Source organism: Hyperolius riggenbachi, chromosome 1, assembly GCF_040937935.1.
Source record: "Hyperolius riggenbachi isolate aHypRig1 chromosome 1, aHypRig1.pri, whole genome shotgun sequence".
NCBI lineage: Eukaryota > Metazoa > Chordata > Amphibia > Anura > Hyperoliidae > Hyperolius > Hyperolius riggenbachi.
The window spans coordinates 304767489-304788851 of NC_090646.1; the positions used below are offsets into that span (position 1 = coordinate 304767489).

Below are 21363 nucleotides of genomic sequence, written 5' to 3' on the forward strand. Positions count from 1 at the left end.
CACCAAGTCCCACACAACCTTTCCACTGCTTCCCAGGTAGTCAGGGCATCCGACCGGCTCCAATTTGAAGTCTTTTCCCTCATAGACTCTAAAATAAGATGTATAGCCTGTGGCCCTTTCACAGAGCTTATACAGTTTCACCCTATACCGGGCGCGCTTGCTTGGGATGTACTTTTTGATGCGAAGGTGCCCGGTAAAACGTATGAGGGACTCGTCTACGTAGATGTCCTGTTCAGGGGTATAAGCATCTGCAAATCTGGATGACAGGTGGTCTATGAGGGGCCGGATTTTGTGGAGCCAGTCATAAGCAAGGGTGGTCACATTGATGATAGTTTTCGTTGTTATTGAAGTGCAAGAAGCGCAGGATGTTCTCAAATCGTGTCCTGGACATGGCAGCAGAGTACAAGGGAACGTGATATGTTGGGTCCGTAGACGAATAAGACCGCAACACATTCTGTTTTACTAGTCCCATGTGAAGGAGAAGGCCCAAAAAAAATTTAATTTTGGAAACTTGGACTGGCATCCACCGACAACAAGGCTGGGCAAGGAAGTTATTCGGATTGGCGGTTATATATTGTGTGGCCTTACAGTTGGTCTCTGCTATGACTAAGTCTCAGAGATCCTGGGTGATGAACAGATAGAAAAAGTCTAGGACCGATCCTAGATTATCTGTCTCCACTTGGACTCCAGACTGGGCGGTGAAAGGGGACCTCAACCTTGTCATCACTATCGGTCAGAGAGCCACTGCTCTCTACAGGTTCAAACTCTGACCCAGAAGATTCGTCGAATGAGGCGTCCTAATCGTCCTCATCCAACTGGACCATGTACCTATACGCCTCATCATCGGAATACCCCTTTCTTGCCATGGTGGACTGCTAAATTTAGGGGGTATTCCTCTGAGACTACCCAGAAAAAAAGGGCACCTACCTAGCAAAAGGGAGTACTTGAGGAGCAGAAAGCTGTGGTCACTGAGTCCACTGAATCAAAACTGATCTTTACAGTGCCACAGCTATTGTACAGTGTTTTTTTGCAATGATCAGGAAAAAAAAATTCTGTCACTGTGGAGGGGCGGGCTGAATGCAAGTGCAGACGAACGATCACGCCTGATCGGGCAAACACTGCGTTTTTTAGTGCATCCTAGTGACCCTAATATAGATCTGGCTGCGATCAGTAATGATCACTTACTGATACTATATAGTACCAATGGTGATTTGCGACAGTGATGACGCTAATTAGTGACTGTGGTGCAGTGGGCTGAGCACTAACTGACACTAACAAAGGGGCCTAGCTAACTGGCCTAACTGCTAACACTAGTGATACTAAAAAAGTGACAGTTTTCACTGATCACTGTTTTTAGATCACTAGGATAGTGACAGGGGGGTGATCTGGGGTGGGGGTGGGGCTGGTGGCGAGTGGGGAATCAGAGGCAATCAGAAACGATCACGGGACAATCAAAGCCAATCACGAGAAATCAAAGCCAATCACAAGGTAATCAAAGGCAATCACAGGTCACTCAAATCACGTGACAATCAAAGCCAATCAGAGGGCAATCACAGCCAATCACGGGACAATCAAATCACGGGACAATCAAAGCCGGTCACGGGACAATCAAAGCCGATCACGGGACAATCAAATACAATGTCAGCACAATCAAATACAATGTCAGCACAATCAAATACAATGTCAGCACAATCAAATACAATGCACTGAAGGTGATTGGGGGTGGGGGGGGGGGGGGTCTGAGGGCGATCTGGGGGGTTGATTAGGTGCCCGCACGGGGCAGATTGGGTCCTAATCTGATGGGTGGCAGACACAGGGGGTGACCGATGGGAGATCAGTGAGTGATTACAGGGGAGAATAGATGTAAACAATGCACTGGGGAGGATATCAGGAGGGGGGGTCTGAGGGCAATCTGCCGGTCTGGGTGGGTGATCAGGTGCCCCCAAGGGACAGTTTAGGGTCTTCTCTGATGGGTGGTGGTGACAAGGGGTGATAGACAGGTGATAGCAGGTGATCAGTGGGTAAGGCAGATGCATACAAAGGGACCCTAGGAGGTAGTTAGGGACCTAATCTAGGGGATAGCATTGACAGTTAGTGACAGGGAGTGATTGATGGGTTTTTAGGGGGGTGCTTCGGTGCAAACTTGGGTCTGCTGGGGTGATCAGGGGGGGTTCTGAGGGCTGGGGTGAGCGATCGGGAGGTCTGTGTGTGTGAAAAGTGTGTGTGTGTGTGTGTGTTTTTACTTACTGGGCTGCCATCCTCTCTGATGGTCGCACGACAAAGAGACCATCAGAGGAGGAGGCAGCCTGTATAATACACTTTGTTACATAAACAAAGTGTATTATACACTTTCTATTGGCTGATCGCTCATTTTGAAACCCGCCGGCGGGTTACGGTGTGAGGTGGTTAACCTTCCTGGTGTTCAATTTCCCCAGGATTTCTGTGCAAAAAGTGATCCAATTAATTTTCATAACCTTTTAATGTGTCAAGCAATGGCCTAGTATACAGTGCAGGAGAGTATTGACATGTATGCACATGAATACTGTTCACAGCATGTTTTGTATTTGAGGAAAAGGACTTTTTACCACCATAGAGCGCAGCAGCATTTAAATACATCTTATTACAGTGCCTTGAGCAAGAGGATACTGCTTGCAGCTGTGATACTGGTTTACTTCAAAGTGATAAGTACTGCTATTATTTGACAATCCCACTGAGCATGGCCTGTTTACTAATACTTTGATGTTTTGTATTGACGTGTATAACCGTCAATACTGCTAGGGAGCAGGGTTGCCAAGCGTCCGTATAAATACGGACAGTCTGTACTACTGCCCCCCAAAATAGTCTGTCCGTTCCTGCCTGTATTTTCTGTCAGGCGTCCATCCAAAGAGCAATTTTGGCCAGTGGCGGCGCTACTGTCAGGTTGGGCAACAGGAGCAGCCCGGCCGCATCGAATATTTAGTTTTGCAGGGGTGCCGCTGAAGTACTGTGTTCCTCCGCCAGCCGCCAGGGACTCTTTTTCTCTTCAGGCACTGCAGTCACATTCTGCGCTGTGCTCTTGCAGTCATCTTTACAGGATGGCCTCTCCCAGTTGCCTGGCAAGGAACACACAACACTTCCTGGGAGGAGTGTGGCCCAATTACCGTTGAGTGGGTGGAAGAGTCAGCAGTGCACATGTCACTGTGGGGGGTGGGACTGGCTATGGTTTTCAAAGAGATGTGCATATTGAGGATGAATATTGCTGCTGCTGCTGCTACCACCACCTTTGGGAATACCAACACCTTTCTGCTGAAGTGCTCACAATGTGACCCTCCGGCTCAGACGGACCCTGCCTGCGGTGAGGACAACAGACATACGTCAGGCTTCAGGATTACGGAGAAGGGTGAGAGGGGAAACCTATTAACCACTTGCCGACCGCGCACTCATACCGCGCGTCGGCAAAGTGGCAGCTGCAGGACCAGCGACGCAGTACTGCGTCGCCAGCTGCAGGCTGATTAATCAGGAAGCAGCCGCTCGCGCGAGCGGCTGCTTCCTGTCAATTCACGGCGGGGGGCTCCGTGAATAGCCTGCGGGCCGCCGATGGCGGCTCGCAGACTAAATGTAAACACAAGCGGAAATAATCTGCTTTGTTTACATTGTACGGCGCTGCTGCGCAGCAGCGCCGTAAGGCAGATCGGCGATCCCCGGCCAATCAGCGGCCGGGGATCGCCGCCATGTGACAGGGGACAGCCTGTCACTGGCTGCACAGGACGGATAGCCCCAGAGGAGACAGATAGGAGAGGGAGGGGGAGAATGTCGCCGCGGAGGGGGGCTTTGAGGTGCCCCCCCCCCCGCAACACCCATCAGGCAGGAGCGATCAGACCCCCCCAGCACATCATCCCCCTAGTGGGGAAAAAAGGGGGGCGATCTGGTCGCTCTGCCTGCACCCTGATCTGTGCTGGGGGCTGCACAGCCCACCCAGCACAGATCACCTAAAACAGCGCTGGTCCTTAAGGGGGGGGTAAAGGGTGGGTCCTCAAGTGGTTAAGCTATAGCAGATTGATTTGTAATCATCCCATTCCCTGCTTGCTTTGATCCTTATCTTGTTCTCGTAAAGCACATATCTTGTTGCAGCTGCTTTTCACAATTTGACTCACAGCACAGCCTGCTTGTGGATTTAATGTGAATGTGAATACCACATAGTTAATATTGCTGTGACTGCACAGTCATTAACCCTGTACTTGCTACTCTGAATTGCTTGACTTAACAACTTGAGAACCGCAGTGTTAACCCCCCCTAAAGACCAGGCACTTTTTCTTAAAATTGGCCACTGCAGCTTTAAGGCCAAGCTGCAGCTTTAAGGCCAAGATTTCATTTTTCAGCACGACCTGGCACCTGCTCACAGTGCCAAAACCACTGGTAAATGGTTTACTGACCATGGTATTACTGTGCTCAATTGGCCTGCCAACCCTCCTGACCTGAACCCCATAGAGAATCTGTGGGATATTGTGAAGAGAAAGTTGAGAGATGCAAGACCCAACACTCTGGATGAGCTTAAGGCCGCTATCGAAGCATCCTGGGCCTCCATAACACCTGAGCAGTGCCACAGGCTGATTGCCTCCATGCCACGCCGCATTGAAGCAGTCATTTCTGCAAAAGGATTCCCGACCAAGTATTGAGTGCATAACTGAACATAATTATTTGAAGGTTGACTTTTTTTGTTTTAAAAACATTTTTCTTTTATTGGTCGGATGAAATATGCTAATTTTTTGAGATAGGAATTTTGGGTTTTCATGAGCTGTATGCCAAAATAATCAATTTTAAAACAATAAAAGGCTTGAACTACTTCAGTTGTGTGTATTTGAATCTAAAATATATGAAAGTCTAATGTTTATCAGTACATTACAGAAAATAATGAACTTTATCACAGTATGCTAATTTTTTAAGAAGATCCTGTATATACATACTTGGGGCTTCCTCCAGTCCCCTTGCTGTCCTCCGCCACCTTGGATTGTCCGCAATTGCCCCCGGAGAGCCTCCAGTCTGGGGCATTCTGCGCATGCACAGCTGGACTGCGTCTGTTCTGACTGGAGGACTTTCCGGGGCCGATTGTGGATGATCCAGGTGGCAGAGGACAGCGAGGGAGCGATCAGTCTGGAGGGGGCTAGAGGAAGCTCCAGTTATGTATATATTTTTTTCCCTGTCTCAGGTACACTGTAAAGGAAGCCCCGGGGGGGGGGAAGCTTAGATGGCTTTTACTTACCTGGGGCTTCTGCACTGTTGTCTTCTACAGCACTTCAGAGTACATAGTCAAGTCACTAACTGTCCTCAGAGGAGCACGCAATCTCATCCCTACCATAGTTATAGTCTAATGTCCTACCATATTATTATTATGTATTTATATAGCATTGACATCTTCTGCAGCACTTTACAGAGTACAGTGGGATGCAAATGTTTGGGCAACCTTGTTAATTGTCATGATTTTTCTGTAAAAATCATTGGTTGTTATGATAATAAATGGCAGTTAAATATATCATATAGTAGACACACAGTGATATTTGAGAAGTGAAATGGAATTTATTGGATTTACAGAAAGTGTGCAATAATTGTTTAAAGAAAATTAGGCAGGTGCATACATTTGGACACTGTTGTCATTTTATTGATTCCAAAACCTTTACAACTAGTTACTGGAACTTAGATTGGCTCGATAAGCTCAGTGACCCCTGATCTACATACACAGGTGATTCCAATTATCAGAAAGAGTATTTAAGGGTCAATTGTAAGTTTCCCTCCTCTTCATTTTCTCTGAAGAGTAGGAACATGGGGGTCTCAAAACAACTCTTAAATGACCTGAAGACAAAGACTGTTCACCATCATGGTTTAGGGGAAGAATTCAGAAAGCTGTCTCAGAGATTTCAGCTGTCTGTTTCCTCAGTTAGGAGGAAATATTTGAGGAAATGGAATACCACAGGCTCAGTTCAAGTTAAGGCTCGAAGTGGCAGACCAAGAAAAATCCCGGATAAACAGAAGCGATGAATGGTGAGAACAGTCAGTCAACCCACAGACCAGCACCAAAGACCTACAACATCATGCTTCTGCAAATGGAGTCACTGTGCGTCGTTCAACCATTCAGCGCACTTTACACAAGGAGATGCTGTATGCGAGAGGGATGCAAAGGAAGCCTTATCTCCGCCCACAGTACAAACAGAGCCACTTGAGGTATGCTAAAGCACATTTGGACAAGCCAGCTTAATTTTGGAATAAGGTGCTGTGGACTGATGAAACTAAAATTGAGTTATTTGGGCATTACAATAGACAATATATGCTTACCTGAAGAAAATGTATGCGTGCTCCAACACCAAGTCTTAACCCTTGCAAGTCTGGCTCTGCAAATCTGGCTCAATTAGCTATTCATGAGGCAATGCTCATGCAAATATGCATTTGCTTTCGCACGCCAAACTGTGCAGGGTCAAAAAACAAATACCGCAAAGCGGTCGCTCTGCGGGAATTAGTTCATGCCACATGAGCACTTTCCAGGAGCGCCACGGGGAGGCTTCCCAATGCCCCCATACAACCGGGGGACCGCGGGGTCCCAGGCAGTCTCACCGCCTGGGAACCACAACAGCACCCCAGAAGGGGAGGCTGGGTGGCGCAGGCGACCCCCCCCAAGCATGGCCAGCGCCAGGGGGAGCCATCCGCTCCAGCCTCCCATAATTAAAAACAGGTACTTACCTTAACGTCCATTGCGTTCTGCTACATGCGCATTAACTTGGGGGCACCACATGAGAAAGGAGTGAAGCATGGGTCACCCCAAGCTTTAGAGCTTGGGGCTGGCTCACACGCAACACTCCAGAGGGGGGGGGGGGAGGACAGGTGCAAACAGCTCCCTCCAGGGCTCTCACCACCAGAGCAAGACATCTTCCACCTGCCTCCAAAGAATACATCCACATGCTCTGGTGGTGAGAGCCCTGGAGGGAGCTGTTTGCACCTGTCCCCCCCCCCCCCCCCCCCTCTGGAGTGTTGCGTGTGAGCCAGCCCCAAGCTCTAAAGCTTGGGGTGACCCATGCTTCACTCCTTTCTCATGTGGTGCCCCCAAGTTAATGCGCATGTAGCAGAACGCAATGGACGTTAAGGTAAGTGCCTGTTTTTAATTATGGGAGGCTGGAGCGGATGGCTCCCCCTGGCGCCGGCCACGCTTGGGGGGGGTCGCCTGCGCCACCCAGCCTCCTCCTCTGGGGTGCTGTTGTGGTTCCCAGGCGGTGAGAGTGCCTGGGACCCCACGGTCCCCCGGTTGTATGGGGGCATTGGGAAGCCTTCCCGTGGCGCTCCTGGATAGTGCTCATGTGGCATGAACTAATTCCCGCAGGGCGACCGCTTTGCGGTATTTGTTTTTTGACCCTGCATAGTTTGTCGTGCAAAAGCAAATGCATATTTGCATGAGCATTGCCTCATGAATAGCTAATTGAGCCAGATTTGCAGAGCCAGACTTGCAAGGGTTAAGACTTGGTGTTGGAGCACGTATACATTTTCTTCAGGTAAGCATTTATTGTGGATGTATTCTTTGGAGGCAGGTGGAAGATGGCTTGCTCTGGTGGTGAGAGCCCTGGAGGGAGCTGTTTGCACCTGTCCCCCCCCCCCCCCCCCTCTGGAGTGTTGCGTGTGAGCCAGCCCCAAGCTCTAAAGCTTGAGGTGACCCATGCTTCACTCCTTTCTCATGTGATGCCCCCAAGTTAATGCGCATGTAGCAGAACGCAATGGACGTTAAGGTAAGTGCCTGCTTTTAATTATGGGAGGCTGGAGCGGATGGCTCCCCCTGGCGCCGGCCATGCTTGGGGGGGTCGCCTGCGCCACCCAGCCTCCTCCTCTGGGGTGCTGTTGTGGTTCCCAGGCGGTGAGAGTGCCTGGGACCCCGCGGTCCCCCGGTTGTATGGGGGCATTGGGAAGCCTCCCCGTGGCGCTCCTGGATAGTGCTCATGTGGCATGAACTAGTTCCCGCAGGGCGACCGCTTTGCAGTATTTGTTTTTTGACCCTGCATAGTTTGGCGTGCGAAACCAAATGCATATTTGCATGAGCATTGCCTCATGAATAGCTAATTGAGCCAGATTTGCAGAGCCAGACTTGCAAGGGTTAAGACTTGGTGTTGGAGCACGCATAAATTTTCTTCAGGTAAGCATTTATTGTGGATGTATTCTTTGGAGGCAGGTGGAAGATGGCTTGCTCTGGTGGTGAGAGCCCTGGAGGGAGCTGTTTGCACCTGTCCCTCCCAATCCCCCCGCCCCCCCTCTGGAGTGTTGCGTGTGAGCCAGCCCCAAGCTCTAAAGCTTGGGGTGACCCATGCTTCACTCCTTTCTCATGTGGTGCCCCCAAGTTAATGCGCATGTAGCAGAACGCAATGGACGTTAAGGTAAGTGCCTGTTTTTAATTATGGGAGACTGGAGCGGATGGCTCCCCCTGGCGCCGGCCACGCTTGGGGGGGTCGCCTGCGCCACCCAGCCTCCTCCTCTGGGGTGCTGTTGTGGTTCCCAGGCGGTGAGAGTGCCTGGGACCCCGCGGTCCCCCGGTTGTATGGGGGCATTGGGAAGCGTCCCCGTGGCGCTCCTGGATAGTGCTCATGTGGCATGAATTAATTCCCGCAGGGCGACCGCTTTGCGGTATTTGTTTTTTGACCCTGCATAGTTTGGCGTGCGAAAGCAAATGCATATTTGCATGAGAATTGCCTCATGAATAGCTAATTGAGCCAGATTTGGAGAGCCAGACTTGCAAGGGTTAAGACTTGGTGTTGGAGCACGCATACATTTTCTTCAGGTAAGCATTTATTGTAGATGTATTCTTTGGAGGCAGGTGGAAGATGGCTTGCTCTGGTGGTGAGAGCCCTGGAGGGAGCTGTTTGCACCTGTCCCCCCCCCCCCCCTGGAGTGTTGCGTGTGAGCCAGCCCCAAGCTCTAAAGCTTGAGGTGACCCATGCTTCACTCCTTTCTCATGTGGTGCCCCCAAGTTAATGCGCATGTAGCAGAACGCAATGGACGTTAAGGTAAGTGCCTGTTTTTAATTATGGGAGGCTGGAGCGGATGGCTCCCCCTGGCGCCAGCCACGCTTGGGGGAGGTCGCCTGCGCCACCCAGCCTCCTGCTCTGGGGTGCTGTTGTGGTTCCCAGGCGGTGAGAGTGCCTGGGACCCCGCTTTCCCCCGGTTGTATGGGGGCATTGGGAAGCCTCCTCGTGGCGCTCCTGGATAGTGCTCATGTGGCATGAACTAATTCCCGCAGGGCGACCGCTTTGCGGTATTTGTTTTTTGACCCTGCATAGTTTGGCGTGCGAAAGCAAATGAATATTTGCATGAGCATTGCCTCATGAATAGCTAATTGAGCCAGATTTGCAGAGCCAGACTTGCAAGGGTTAAGACTTGGTGTTGGAGCACGCATACATTTTCTTCAGGTAAGCACAATAGACATTCTGCATGGAGGAAAAACAACGCAGCATTCCAAGAAAAACACCTGCTACCTACTGTAAAATATGGTGGTGGTTCCATCATGCTGTGGGGCTGTGTGGCCAGTACAGGGACTGGGAATCTTGTCAAAGTTGAGGGACGCATGGATTCCACTCAGTATCCGCAAACCAATGTGGAGACCAATGTCCAGGAATCAGTGACAAATCTGAAGCTGCGCCGGGGCTGGATCTTTCAACAAAACAACGACCCTAAACATTGCTCAAAATCCACTAAGGCATTCATGCAGAGGAACAAGTACAACGTTCTGGAATGGCCATCTCAGTCCCCAGACCAGAATATAATTGAAAATCTGTGGTTTGAGTTAGAGAGCTGTCCATGCCTGGAAGCCATCAAACATGATTGAACTTGAGATGTTTTGTTTCTGCAAAAGGAGGATCTACTAAATATTGCTTTCATTTCTTCTTTTCCAAATGTATGCACCTGCCTCATTCTCATAATTGGATTCACCTGTGTATGTAGGTCAGGGGTCCCTGAGCTTACCAAGCCAATTTGAGTTTCAATAATTAGTTGGAATCAATAAAATCACAATCTAAAGAGAGCTGTCCATGCTCGGAAGCCATGGAACCTTAATGAACTAGAGATGTTTTGTTAAGAGGAATGATCCAAAATACCTTCAACCAGAATCCAGACTTTCATTGGAACCTACAGAAAGCATTTAGAGGTTGTTATTTCTGCAAAAGGATGATCTACTAAATATTGATTTCATTTCTTTTTTTGTGGTGCCCAAATTTATGCACCTGCCTATTTTTGTTTAAACAATTATTGCACTCTGCAAATCCAATAAACTTCATTTCACTTCTCAAATATCACTTTGTGTGTCTCCTATATGATATATGTTAAACTGGCATTTTTTATGGTAACAACCAATGATTTATACACAAAAATCATGATGATTAACAATGTTGCTCAAACATTCGCATCCCGCGGTACATAGTCATGTCACTGACTGTCCTCAGAGGAACTCGCAATCTAATCCCTACCATAGTTATAGTCTAATGTCCTACCATATTATTATTATGTATTTGTACTCTGTAAAGTGCTGCAGAAGATGTCCGTGCTAGTCATGTCACTGACTGTACTCAGCGGAGCTCGCAATCGAATCCCTACCATATTCATAGTCGTCATAGTCTAATGTCCTACCATATTATTATTATGTATTTATATAGCACTGACATCTTCTGCATCACTTTACAGAGTACATAGTCATGTCACTGACTGTCCTCAGAGGAGCTCACAGTCTAATCCTACCATAGTCATAGTCTAATGTCCTACCATATTATTATTGTTATTATTATGTATTTATATAGCACTGACATCGACTGCAGCACATTACAGAGTACATAGTCGTGTCGCTGACTGTCCTCAGAGGAGCTCACAATTTAATCTTACCACAGTAATACCCTTTCTTTTATGGGGAAACAATTCTTCTCAGTTCAGGGTGGCTGTTTTGCATAAGCCTTATGCAGTAATCACCTGCTTCAGCTATGCTTCTTCGCTCCCAAAATTCCTAAGAAGTTCCCTAAAAAGCCCGCTACTGACTTCACCCCTAACTCCGCCCCCTGTCTGTGAAAAACTTGGGGTGTCCAGATTTTTTGACCATTTTGTTCAGGAAAAATTAGAAATTGGGTTTGCAACCCTGCTAGGGAGGTTAAGGACCAAAGGCTTTTTTTTTTTTTTTTTTTTTTTTTTCTCTTTTCACTTCCCGATCACTGAAATTTTTTCACAGTGGTCATAAGTCAATTAAAACGGCTCCTGACTGATACACAGATCTCCACTTTAGACTGTGGAGATCTGTGGCGGCAGGGGCATGCTATTGTATCCCATGCTCGAGAGCCACCAGCGTTAAAACTACGCCACATCAGGCTTAGGCAGTCAGTGCAGCGTAATTTTAAGTATCGGCAGCCCCGAACTGTTTGAATTGTGTTTTGTCAGCGGAATTTCTTTGTCTATATTTACCTATGTTTATCTCATCATGTCACGTGTCAGTTCAGGTACACTTGAAGTGTATAGTATACAGTGATTATCAAAGCTGGATTTATACTTTTACTCTAATAAACTATCCCAACCACCCACCCACTTATCTCAGTGGAACCTCAACATAAGTCCGCAACAGTACTCCTATAACTAGCGGAAAACGAAGCCATAGTCAATATAAATATCCCAGGAGCAAATGAGTGTACCCTTTGATTCACCACAACGGTAAACCCATTAAAGACCGAGAACAATCTTTCCATCTTCTGATACCTCATAAATAAACCATAACATCCATGAATGTGACTAGTCATACAGCCAACTGTGGGACTACTGTACAACAGATAGACTCCATGCAATGAATATTGTCAACTTCTATGTGCCATTCTTTAATAAAGGTAGAAAAGTGGAACTTTTCTAGAATCTAGGAATAGTCAACCTAACTGCAACAAGCAGAGGGCGTACTAAGGATTTTTTAATTTTTTTAACCACTTCCCGACCGCCTAACGCACAGGGGCGGCCGGGAAGTGGAGCCCTTAAGGACCGGCTCACCCACAGAGGCGGCGGTCCTTGTAAGGGCATCGCCGGCGCCTGTCACCGCTCGCCCGCCGCAACATCCCGCCGGCTATACGGAAGCGCCGGCGGGATGTTAACCCCGCGATCGCCGCATACAAAGTGTATAATACACTTTGTAATGTTTACAAAGTGTATTATACAGGCTCCGAGGGACCACCAGGGCAGGCTGCAGCCACCCTATGTCGCACCCAAGCAGACTGATTTCTCTCCCCCCCCCTGCCCCAGATCGCCCACAGCACCCCTCAGACCCCCCCTGCCCACCCCCCAGACCCCTGTTTGCACCCAATCACCCCCCTAATCACCCATCAATCACTCCCGGTCACTATCTGTCAACGCTATTTTTTTTTATCTCCCCCCCTGCCCACTGCCCCCTCCTGATCACCCCCCCACCCCTCAGATTCTCCCCAGACCCCCCCCCCCCCCCTGTGTACTGTATGCATCTATCCCCCCTGATCACCTGTCAATCACCCATCAATCACCCATCAATCACCCCCTGTCACTGCCACCCATCAATCAGCCCCTAACCTGCCCCTTGCGGGCAATCTGATCACCCACCCACACCAATAGATCGCCCGCAGATCCGACATCAGATCACCACCCAAACGCAGTGTTTACATCTATTCTCTCCTCTAAACACCCACTAATTACCCATCAATCACCCATCAATCACCACCTGTCACTGTTACCCATCAGATCAGACCCTAATCTGCCCCTTGCGGGCACCCAATCACCCGCCTACACGCTCAGATTGCCCTCAGACCCCCCACCCTTATCAATTCGCCAGGGCATTATTTACATCTGTCCTTCCCTGTAATAACCCACTGATCACCTGTCAATCACCCATCAATCACCCCCTGTCACTGCCACTCATAGACCACCTGTCATCAAAATTTGCAGATGCTTATACCCCTGAACAGTCATTTTGAGACATTTGGTTTCCAGACTACTCACGGTTTTGGGCCCGTAAAATGCCAGGGCGGAATAGGAACCCCAGAAACTGACCCCATTTTAGAAAAAAGACACCCCAATATATTCTGTTAGGTGTATGACGAGTTCATAGAAGATTTTATTTTTTGTCAAAAGTTAGCGGAAATTGATTTTTTTTTTTTCACAAAGTGTCATTTTTCACTAACTTGTGACAAAAAATAAAATCTTCTATGAACTCGCCATACACCTAACGGAATACCTTGGGGTGTCTTCTTTCTAAAATGGGGTCACTTGTGGGGTTCCTATACTGCCCTGGCATTTTAGGGGCCCTAAACCGTGAGGAGTAGTCTAGAAAACAAATGCCTCAAAATGACCTGTGATTAGGACGTTGGGCCCCTTAGCGCACCTAGGCTGCAAAAAAGTGCCAATCATGTGGTATCGCTGTACTCGGGAGAAGTAGTATAATGTGTTTTGTGGTGTATTTTTACACATACCCATGCTGGGTGGGAGAAATCTGTCTGTAAATGGACAATTGTGTGTAAAAAAAATCAAACAATTGTCATTTACAGAGGTATTTCTCCCACCCAGCATGGGTATGTGTAAAAAAACACCCCAAAACACATTATACTACTTCTCCCGAGTACAGCGATACCACATGATTGGCACTTTTTTGCTAAGGGGCCCAAAGTCCAATGAGTACCTTTAGGATTTCACAGGTCATTTTTGTTTCAAGACTACTCCTCACAGTTTAGGGCCCCTAAAATGCCAGGGCAGTATAGGAACCCCACAAATGACCCCATTCTAGAAAGAAGACACCCAAACGTATTCCGTTAGGAGTATGGTGAGTTCATAGAAGATTTTATTTTTTGTCACAAGTTAGCGGAAAATGACACTTTGTGAAAAAAAACAATTAAAATCAATTTCCGCTAACTTGTGACAAAAAAATAAAAACTTCTATGAACTCACCATACTCCTAACGGAATACCTTGGGGTGTCTTCTTTCTAAAATGGGGTCATTAGTGGGGTTCCTATACTGCCCTGGCATTTTAGGGGCCCTAAACCGTGAGGAGTAGTCTTGAAACAAAAATGACCTGTGAAATCCTCAAGGTACTCATTGGACTTTGGGCCCCTTAGCGCAGTTAGGCTGCAAAAAAGTGCCAATCATGTGGTATTGCCGTACTCGGGAGAAGTAGTATAATGTGTTTTGGGGTGTATTTTTACACATACCCATGCTGGGTGGGAGAAATACCTCTGTAAATGACAATCTTTTGATTTTTTTACACACAATTGTCCATTTACAGAGTTATTTCTCCCACCCAGCATGGGTATGTGTAAAAATACACCCCAAAACACATTGTACTACTTCTCCCGAGTACGGCGATACCACGTGTGGCACTTTTTTGCACCCTAACTGCGCTAAGGGGCCCAAAGTCCAATAAGTACCTTTAGGATTTCACAGGTCATTTTGAGAAATTTTGTTTCAAGACTACTCCTCACGGTTTAGGGCCCCTAAAATGCCAGGACAGTATAGGAACCCCACAAATGACTCCATTTTAGAAAGAAGACACCCCAAGGTATTCTGTTAGTAGTACGGTGAGTTCATAGAAGATTTTATTTTTTGTCACAAGTTAGTGGAAATATATTTTTATTGGTTTTTTTCACAAAGTGTCATTTTCCGCTAACTTGTGACAAAAAATAAAATCTTCTATGAACTCACCGTACTACTAACGGAATACCTTGGGGTGTCTTCTTTCTAAAATGGGGTCATTTGTGGGGTTCCTATACTGTCCTGGCATTTTAGGGGCCCTAAACCGTGAGGAGTAGTCTTGAAACGAAATTTCTCAAAATGACCTGTGAAATCCTAAAGGTGTACTCATTGGACTTTGGGCCCCTTAGCGCAGTTAGGGTGCAAAAAAGTGCCACACATGTGGTATCGCCGTACTCAGGAGAAGTAGTATAATGTGTTTTGGGGTGTATTTTTACACATACCCATGCTGAGTGGGAGAAAGATCTCTGTAAATGGACAATTGTGTGTAAAAAAAATTAAAAAATTGTCATTTACAGAGATATTTCTCTCACCCAGCATCGGTATGTGTAAAAATACACCCCAAAACACATTATACTACTTCTCCTGAGTACGGCAATACCACATGTGTGGCACTTTTTTGCAGCCTAACTGCGCTAAGGGGCCCAAAGTCCAATGAGCACCTTTAGGCTTTACGTGGGTGCTTACAAATTAGCACCCCCCAAAATGCGAGGACAGTAAACACACCCCACAAATGACCCCATTTTGGAAAGTAGACACTTCAAGGTATTCAGAGAGGGGCATGGTGAGTCCGTGGCAGATTTCATTTTTTTTGTCGCAAGTTAGAAGAAATGGAAACTTTTTTTTTTGTGTCACAAAGTGTCATTTTCCGCTTACTTGTGACAAAAATTAATATCTTCTATGAACTCACTATGCCTCTCAGTGAATACTTTGGGATGTCTTCTTTCCAAAATGGGGTCATTTGGGGGGTATTTATACTATCCTGGAATTCTAGCCCCTCATGAAACATGTCAGGTAGTCAGAAAAGTCATAGATGCTTGAAAATGGGAAAATTCACTTTTTGCACCATAGTTTGTAAACGCTATAACTTTTACCCAAACCAATAAATATACACTGAATGGGTTTTTTTTAATCAAAAACATGTTTCTCCACATTTTTCGCGCTGCATGTTAACAGAAATTTTACTTTATTTGAAAAATGTCAGCACAGAAAGTTAAAAAAAATCATTTTTTTGCCAAAATTCATGTCTTTTTTGATGAATATAATAAAAAGTAAAAATCGCAGTAGCAATCAAATAGCACCAAAAGAAAGCTTTATTAGTGACAAGAAAAGGAGCCAAAATTCATTTAGGTGGTAGGTTGTATGAGCGAGCAATAAACCGTCAAAGCTGCAGTGGTCTGAATGGAAAAAAAGTGGCCGGTCCTTAAGGGGGGTAAAGCCCACGGTCCTCAAGTGGTTAATAGGCATAGGTAGCATTAACAATGCCTCGGGCGCACTGGAAATTTTCGACTGCAAGACAATAAAAAATGAATAGTAGACCAGAATGTGGGAAGTCGAAGACATGAGTACCACACGTAGGTCATACCAACAATATCTGAATTGCATTTCCAACAAAGCCGAGAACTGGGCAGATTAAATTTATGCTTAATTCTGGGGTTCTATACCAAAAGAAAATCATTTTGTAAGGATTCTCTTTCTCCTTACCTGACATGGAGCGTTTAAAAGCAAAGAGATATGCCTTAGCCCATTGCCCAGTTGTAAAGTCTGCAGTGATTTTAGGAGACGTGGTCTTGCAAGCTTTTCTAACAATTCGATTTAGAGTGTGACGGTCTATCTGACAACTTCGACTTTCGGCCACAACTGTGCTTTGCTGAGGACGTTCTTCCTTTTCTTTCAAAGGCAGTCATTACTTTTGAGACGGTACCTCTTGAAATGCCAAGCATTCAGGCAGTTTCTGTTACAGTAGCGCCTGCCATATGAGCACCAACAATTTGGCCACTTTGAAAGTCTGAGAGATCTGCCATTTTTATAAATTATAGCCAACTTTGGTTTAAATATCTGTAAAAAAAAAAAAAAAAAACTATTTTAACCACTTCACCACTGAGGGGTTTTACCCCCTGACCACCAGAGCAATTTTCACCTTTCAGCGCTCCTTCCATTCATTCGTCTATAACTTTATTATTACTTATCCCAATGAAATGAACTATATCTTGTTTTTTTTGCCACCAATTAGGCTTTCTTTAGGTGGGACATTATGCCAAGAATTATTTTATTCTAAATGTGTTTTAATGGGGAAATAGGAAAAAATGTGGGAAAAAATTATTATTTTTCAGTTTTCGGCCGTTATAGTTTTTAAATAAAGCATGCTACTGTAATTAAAACCCATGAAATGTATTAACCCATTTGTCCCGGTTTTAAAACCATTTAAATTATGTCCCTATCTCAATGTTTGGCGACAATATTTTATTTGGAAATAAAGGTGCATTTTTTTCAGTTTTGCATCCATCCCTAATTACAAGCCCGCAGTTTATAAAGTAACAGTGTTATACCCTCTTGACATAAATATTTAAAAAGTTCAGTCCCTAAGGTAACTATTTATGTTTTTTTTTATTGTATTTTTTTTTTTTTTAATTACAAAAAAAAAATAAAAATTGGGGAGTGTGGGAGGTAATGAGTTAATTTATTGTGTAAATGTGATGTTTGTATATGTAAAATGCTTTTAGGGTGTAGTTTACTATTTGGCCACAAGATGGCCACAGAGTGTTTGTTTACATGCGACCTGTAAGCGTCCGGAAGGACGCTTACAGGAAGCAGTAGGAGGCTGGGAGACGCACAATGATCTCGCTGTTTCTGAAAGAAGCAGCAGATCATTGCGGGGGCTAGATCAACGAACGGGAATGGATTTTCCCGTTCATTGATCTCCGGGCGAGCGGGCGGTGGCATGCACGAGCGGCGGGTGCGCGCGCACGAGCGGCGGGAGCGCGGACAGCGGCGCGAGCGCGGAAGGTACGGATTTCTCCGTCCCTGGTTTTTTAGGAGGGAAAAAAGGGGCGGAGAAATTCGTACCGCTGGGGGTAAAGTGGTTAATTACACATATGAAATAACAAAAATAATAAACAAAAAAAATTTAACATATGTCAAGTTTTGATTGCTTAAAACATGTTCAAAGATTATGATGCCAAAATGTTAGGTGTTTCCATTATTTTGTCCAACCCCTGTAAATTCATTGCGTATAAGGGCCTGTGACTGCTACTTTTACATAGTTACATAGTTATTTGGGTTGAAAAAAGACATACGTCCATCGAGTTCAACCAGAGAACAAAGTACAACACCAGCCTGCTCCCTCACACATCCCTGTTGATCCAGAGGAAGGCGAAAAACCCTTACAAGGCATGGTCCAATTAGCCCCAAAAGGGAAAAAAATTCCTTCCCGACTCCAGATGGCAATCAGATAAAATCCCTGGATCAGCATCACTAGGCATTACCTAGTAATTGTAGCCATGTATGTCTTTCAACACATGGAAAGCGTCTAAGCCCCCTTTAAATGCAGGTATAGAGTTTGCCATAACTACTCCCTGTGGCAATGCATTCCACATCTTAATCACTCTTACTGTAAAGAACTCTTTCCTACATAAATGGCTGAAACGTTTTTCCTCCATGCGCAGATCATGTCCTCTAGTCCTTTGAGAAGGCCTAGGGACAAAAAGCTCATCCGCCAAGCTTTTATATTGCCCTCTGATGTATTTATACATGTTAATTAGATCCCCTCTAAGGCGTCTTTTCTCTAGACTAAATAAACCCAGTTTATTTAACCTTTCTTGGTAAGGGAGACCTTCCATCCCACGTATCAATTTTGTTGCTAGTCTCTGCACCTGCTCTAAAACTGCAATATCTTTCCTGTAATGTGGTGCCCAGAACTGAATTCCATATTCCAGATGTGGGATTACTAGAGAGTTAAACAGGGGCAGTATTATACAAGCATCTCGAGTTTTTATTTCCCTTTTAATGTTTCCCAAAATGTTGTTAGCTTTAGCTGCAGCGGCTTGGCATTGAGTGTGATTATTTAACTTGTTGTCAATGAGTACTTCTAAGTCCTTCTCCAAGTTTGATGTCCCCAACTGTATCCCATTTATTTTGTATGATGCTAGACCATTGGTACGACCAAAATCTATGACACTACATTTTTCAACATTGAATTTCATCTGCCATTTATGTGCCCATATAGCCATCCTATCCAGATCCTGTTGCAATATGTCCCTATCTTCCTGAGAGTTGATGATTCTGCACAATTTTGTATCATCTGCAAAAATCTTTGTTTTCTGTCCATTAGCCAGTTCCCTATCCATGCACACAGACTCTTCCCCAGTCCTTGCTTCTTTAACTTTTGCACCAGACTTTTGTGGGGAACAGTGTTGAAGGCCTTTGCAAAGTCCAAGTATATCACATCTACAGCATTCCCAATATCCACATTAGCGTTCACTACCTCATAAAAGCTGAGCATGTTCGTCAAACAGGACCTGTCTTTAGTAAACCCATGTTGATGCTGAGAAATAACATTATTTTCTACTATGAAGTCATGTATAGTATCTCTTAGTAACCCCTCAAATAGTTTGCATACAACTGATGTTAAGCTTACAGGTCTATAATTTCCTGGATCTGATTTTTTGCCCTTCTTAAATAATGGGAAAACGTGGGCTGTACGCCAATCCACTGGGACTCTGCCAGTTAAAAGAGAGACACAAAAGATGAGATAAAGGGGTTTATCTATAACTGAACTTAGGGCAGGTTCAGACGGACGTTTGGAGGCGTCGCGTTCGTTGGCGTCGCGGCAGCAATGCGTTCGGGCTTTCAGCAGCGTTCGCATTGCGTTCGGATGCGGTCGCGTTTTTTCTTCCCCTAGGGGAACATTTCCCGTCGTGGTTAACCGCCCCTGGAAGCAGCATGTAGCTTCCAGGGGCTCCTTGAACGCCAGTGAAAATCGGGACACGAACGCCGCGTTCGTGTAAACGCGCGTGAAAGCTTGGTACAAACGCTCCCATTCTCTTGAATGGGAGCGTTTAACGCCAAGCCCCGAACGCTGGCAGTAAACGCTGCACAAACGTCCGTCTGAACCAGCCCTTAATTCCCTTAGGACCCGAGGATGCATGCCATCCGGGCCAGGTGCCTTGTCTATTTTTAATTTATTTAGTCTTGCCTTTACTTCTTCCTGCGTTAAGTATTTAATATTACAGTTCGAAGAATGAAACTCTTCTGCATCTGTAATTTGCAACAGTGATGTTTCCCTTGTTAAGACAGAAGCAAAAAAAGCATATAATAACTCTGCCTTACCCTGGTCATCCACCATTGAGTCCCCCCCCCCCCCTCCCCTCCATCCTTTAGGAGTCCAATACAGTCAACCTTTCTTTTTCTTTTTTAGAGTTGATGTATTTGTATAACTTTTTTGGGTTATATTACCTCCAAAGAATGTGTCATAGGTCTGCAGAAAAAGTGGTTGTGCATAACATACTTGGAAGGAAAAAAAATATTATTTGGACATAAGGGATAACAATCTATTTTTATTTCTTTAATTACAGGATAAAGTTTTGCGAATGATGTATGTGTGGGCACTCTGCAGAGACCAGGATGAACTTAACCCTTATGCAGCCTGGAGACTATTAGATATCTCTTCTTCTGCCACTGAACAAATTCTCTGAGAATGCATTCCATCTTCTAAAATTTTAGCTTTTTTTCCTATTTAAAGTGAAACTCCTATCTTATTAAGAAATGAGTAACCCCTTCAGTGTCTTGCCAATCACTGGATTAGTGCTGATGTTGAAAACAAGTAAGAAGGGCTCCTGTTCTGTGCAGCTGATTACTCATGCAAGAAAAGACAGTCCTGTCTTCAGAGAGTGTAAAGATTCCATACATGGGAAGAAGTTCAGTTTGAGTTTACAGAATTTTTTTTTCAACTCATTGATTTCAGCATATTGAAATGGAAATGTATTTTTAATAACAAAAATGATGGAAAAACTTGTACAGTAAAAATGATAGGTTTATAGCAATTTATTTAAACATAAGTGGGATTTCACTTTAAAGATTGAACATTTACTTAACCCATTTTATTAAAGTAACTTTTGTTGATGTATTGTTTGATTTCAGCTTCTGAAATATGCTTGTAAAAAGTATCACATCGGAAGTGCTTACTAAGAACTATTTTCTTCCTTTCTCTTCTCATATGTTAGTAATGCGAGTTATGAGTAAAGTATCATCTGTGAAGCTGACCTATACTGACTGTGAGGATTCTAAAATGTTAAAATAAGAACCATATTTATTTTAGCTCATATTATAAAAATAAACTTTTTAGGATGGAAATGAACCACTTTTTCCAGTATAGTAATGCTCAATAGCACAGTCACAGATATTCACATTTATTTATATGCAGTATGTAACTCAAGGTCAGTGTGCTTGGAAGTATAGGTGGGGGAAGAAAACTTTAGGATTAATTTAGTAAAGGGCTATAATCATTGGTTGGCTTTCTTTCTTCGCTTCTGCTGTTGAACTTAGAGCCAGAAGAATCCATGGTACCGAGAAAAAAGAAAAAAACAGGAGGCAATAGTGCAATATACAAGAACACCAACAGAATAGATGAATTAAGAGAAGTACTAACACTTTCTTGTTTGGAAGTACTTGCACCAGTGGCGTAACAATAGGGGCTCGGGGCCGGAGGGGTCGCAGCATGCGGAGAGAGCATGGGCACACATTGGTGGGGAGAGGGGACAGTCCCCTCCTCCCTCACTTCGGGCTCTCCCCTCAGTGCTCCCCTCAAGCATCTATCAGCAACGGCAGTTTAAACAGGAAGTAGCGTGAGGCACTTAGAGATC

At 45.3% G+C, this 21363-nt stretch overlaps 1 protein-coding gene across 1 annotated transcript in view; it reads left to right on the plus strand.

Moving 5' to 3' along the window:
• TIMM44 (translocase of inner mitochondrial membrane 44) overlaps positions 1-20858 on the plus strand; it is a 473841-nt gene extending 452983 nt beyond the window's left edge. Inside the window, exon 13 of the mRNA XM_068271176.1 lies at positions 20077-20858. Coding sequence (XP_068127277.1) covers positions 20077-20196 — 120 coding nt within the window. The 3' untranslated portion in view covers positions 20197-20858. The remainder of the gene's footprint in view (positions 1-20076) is intronic.
• Positions 20859-21363: the final 505 nt, after the last annotated feature.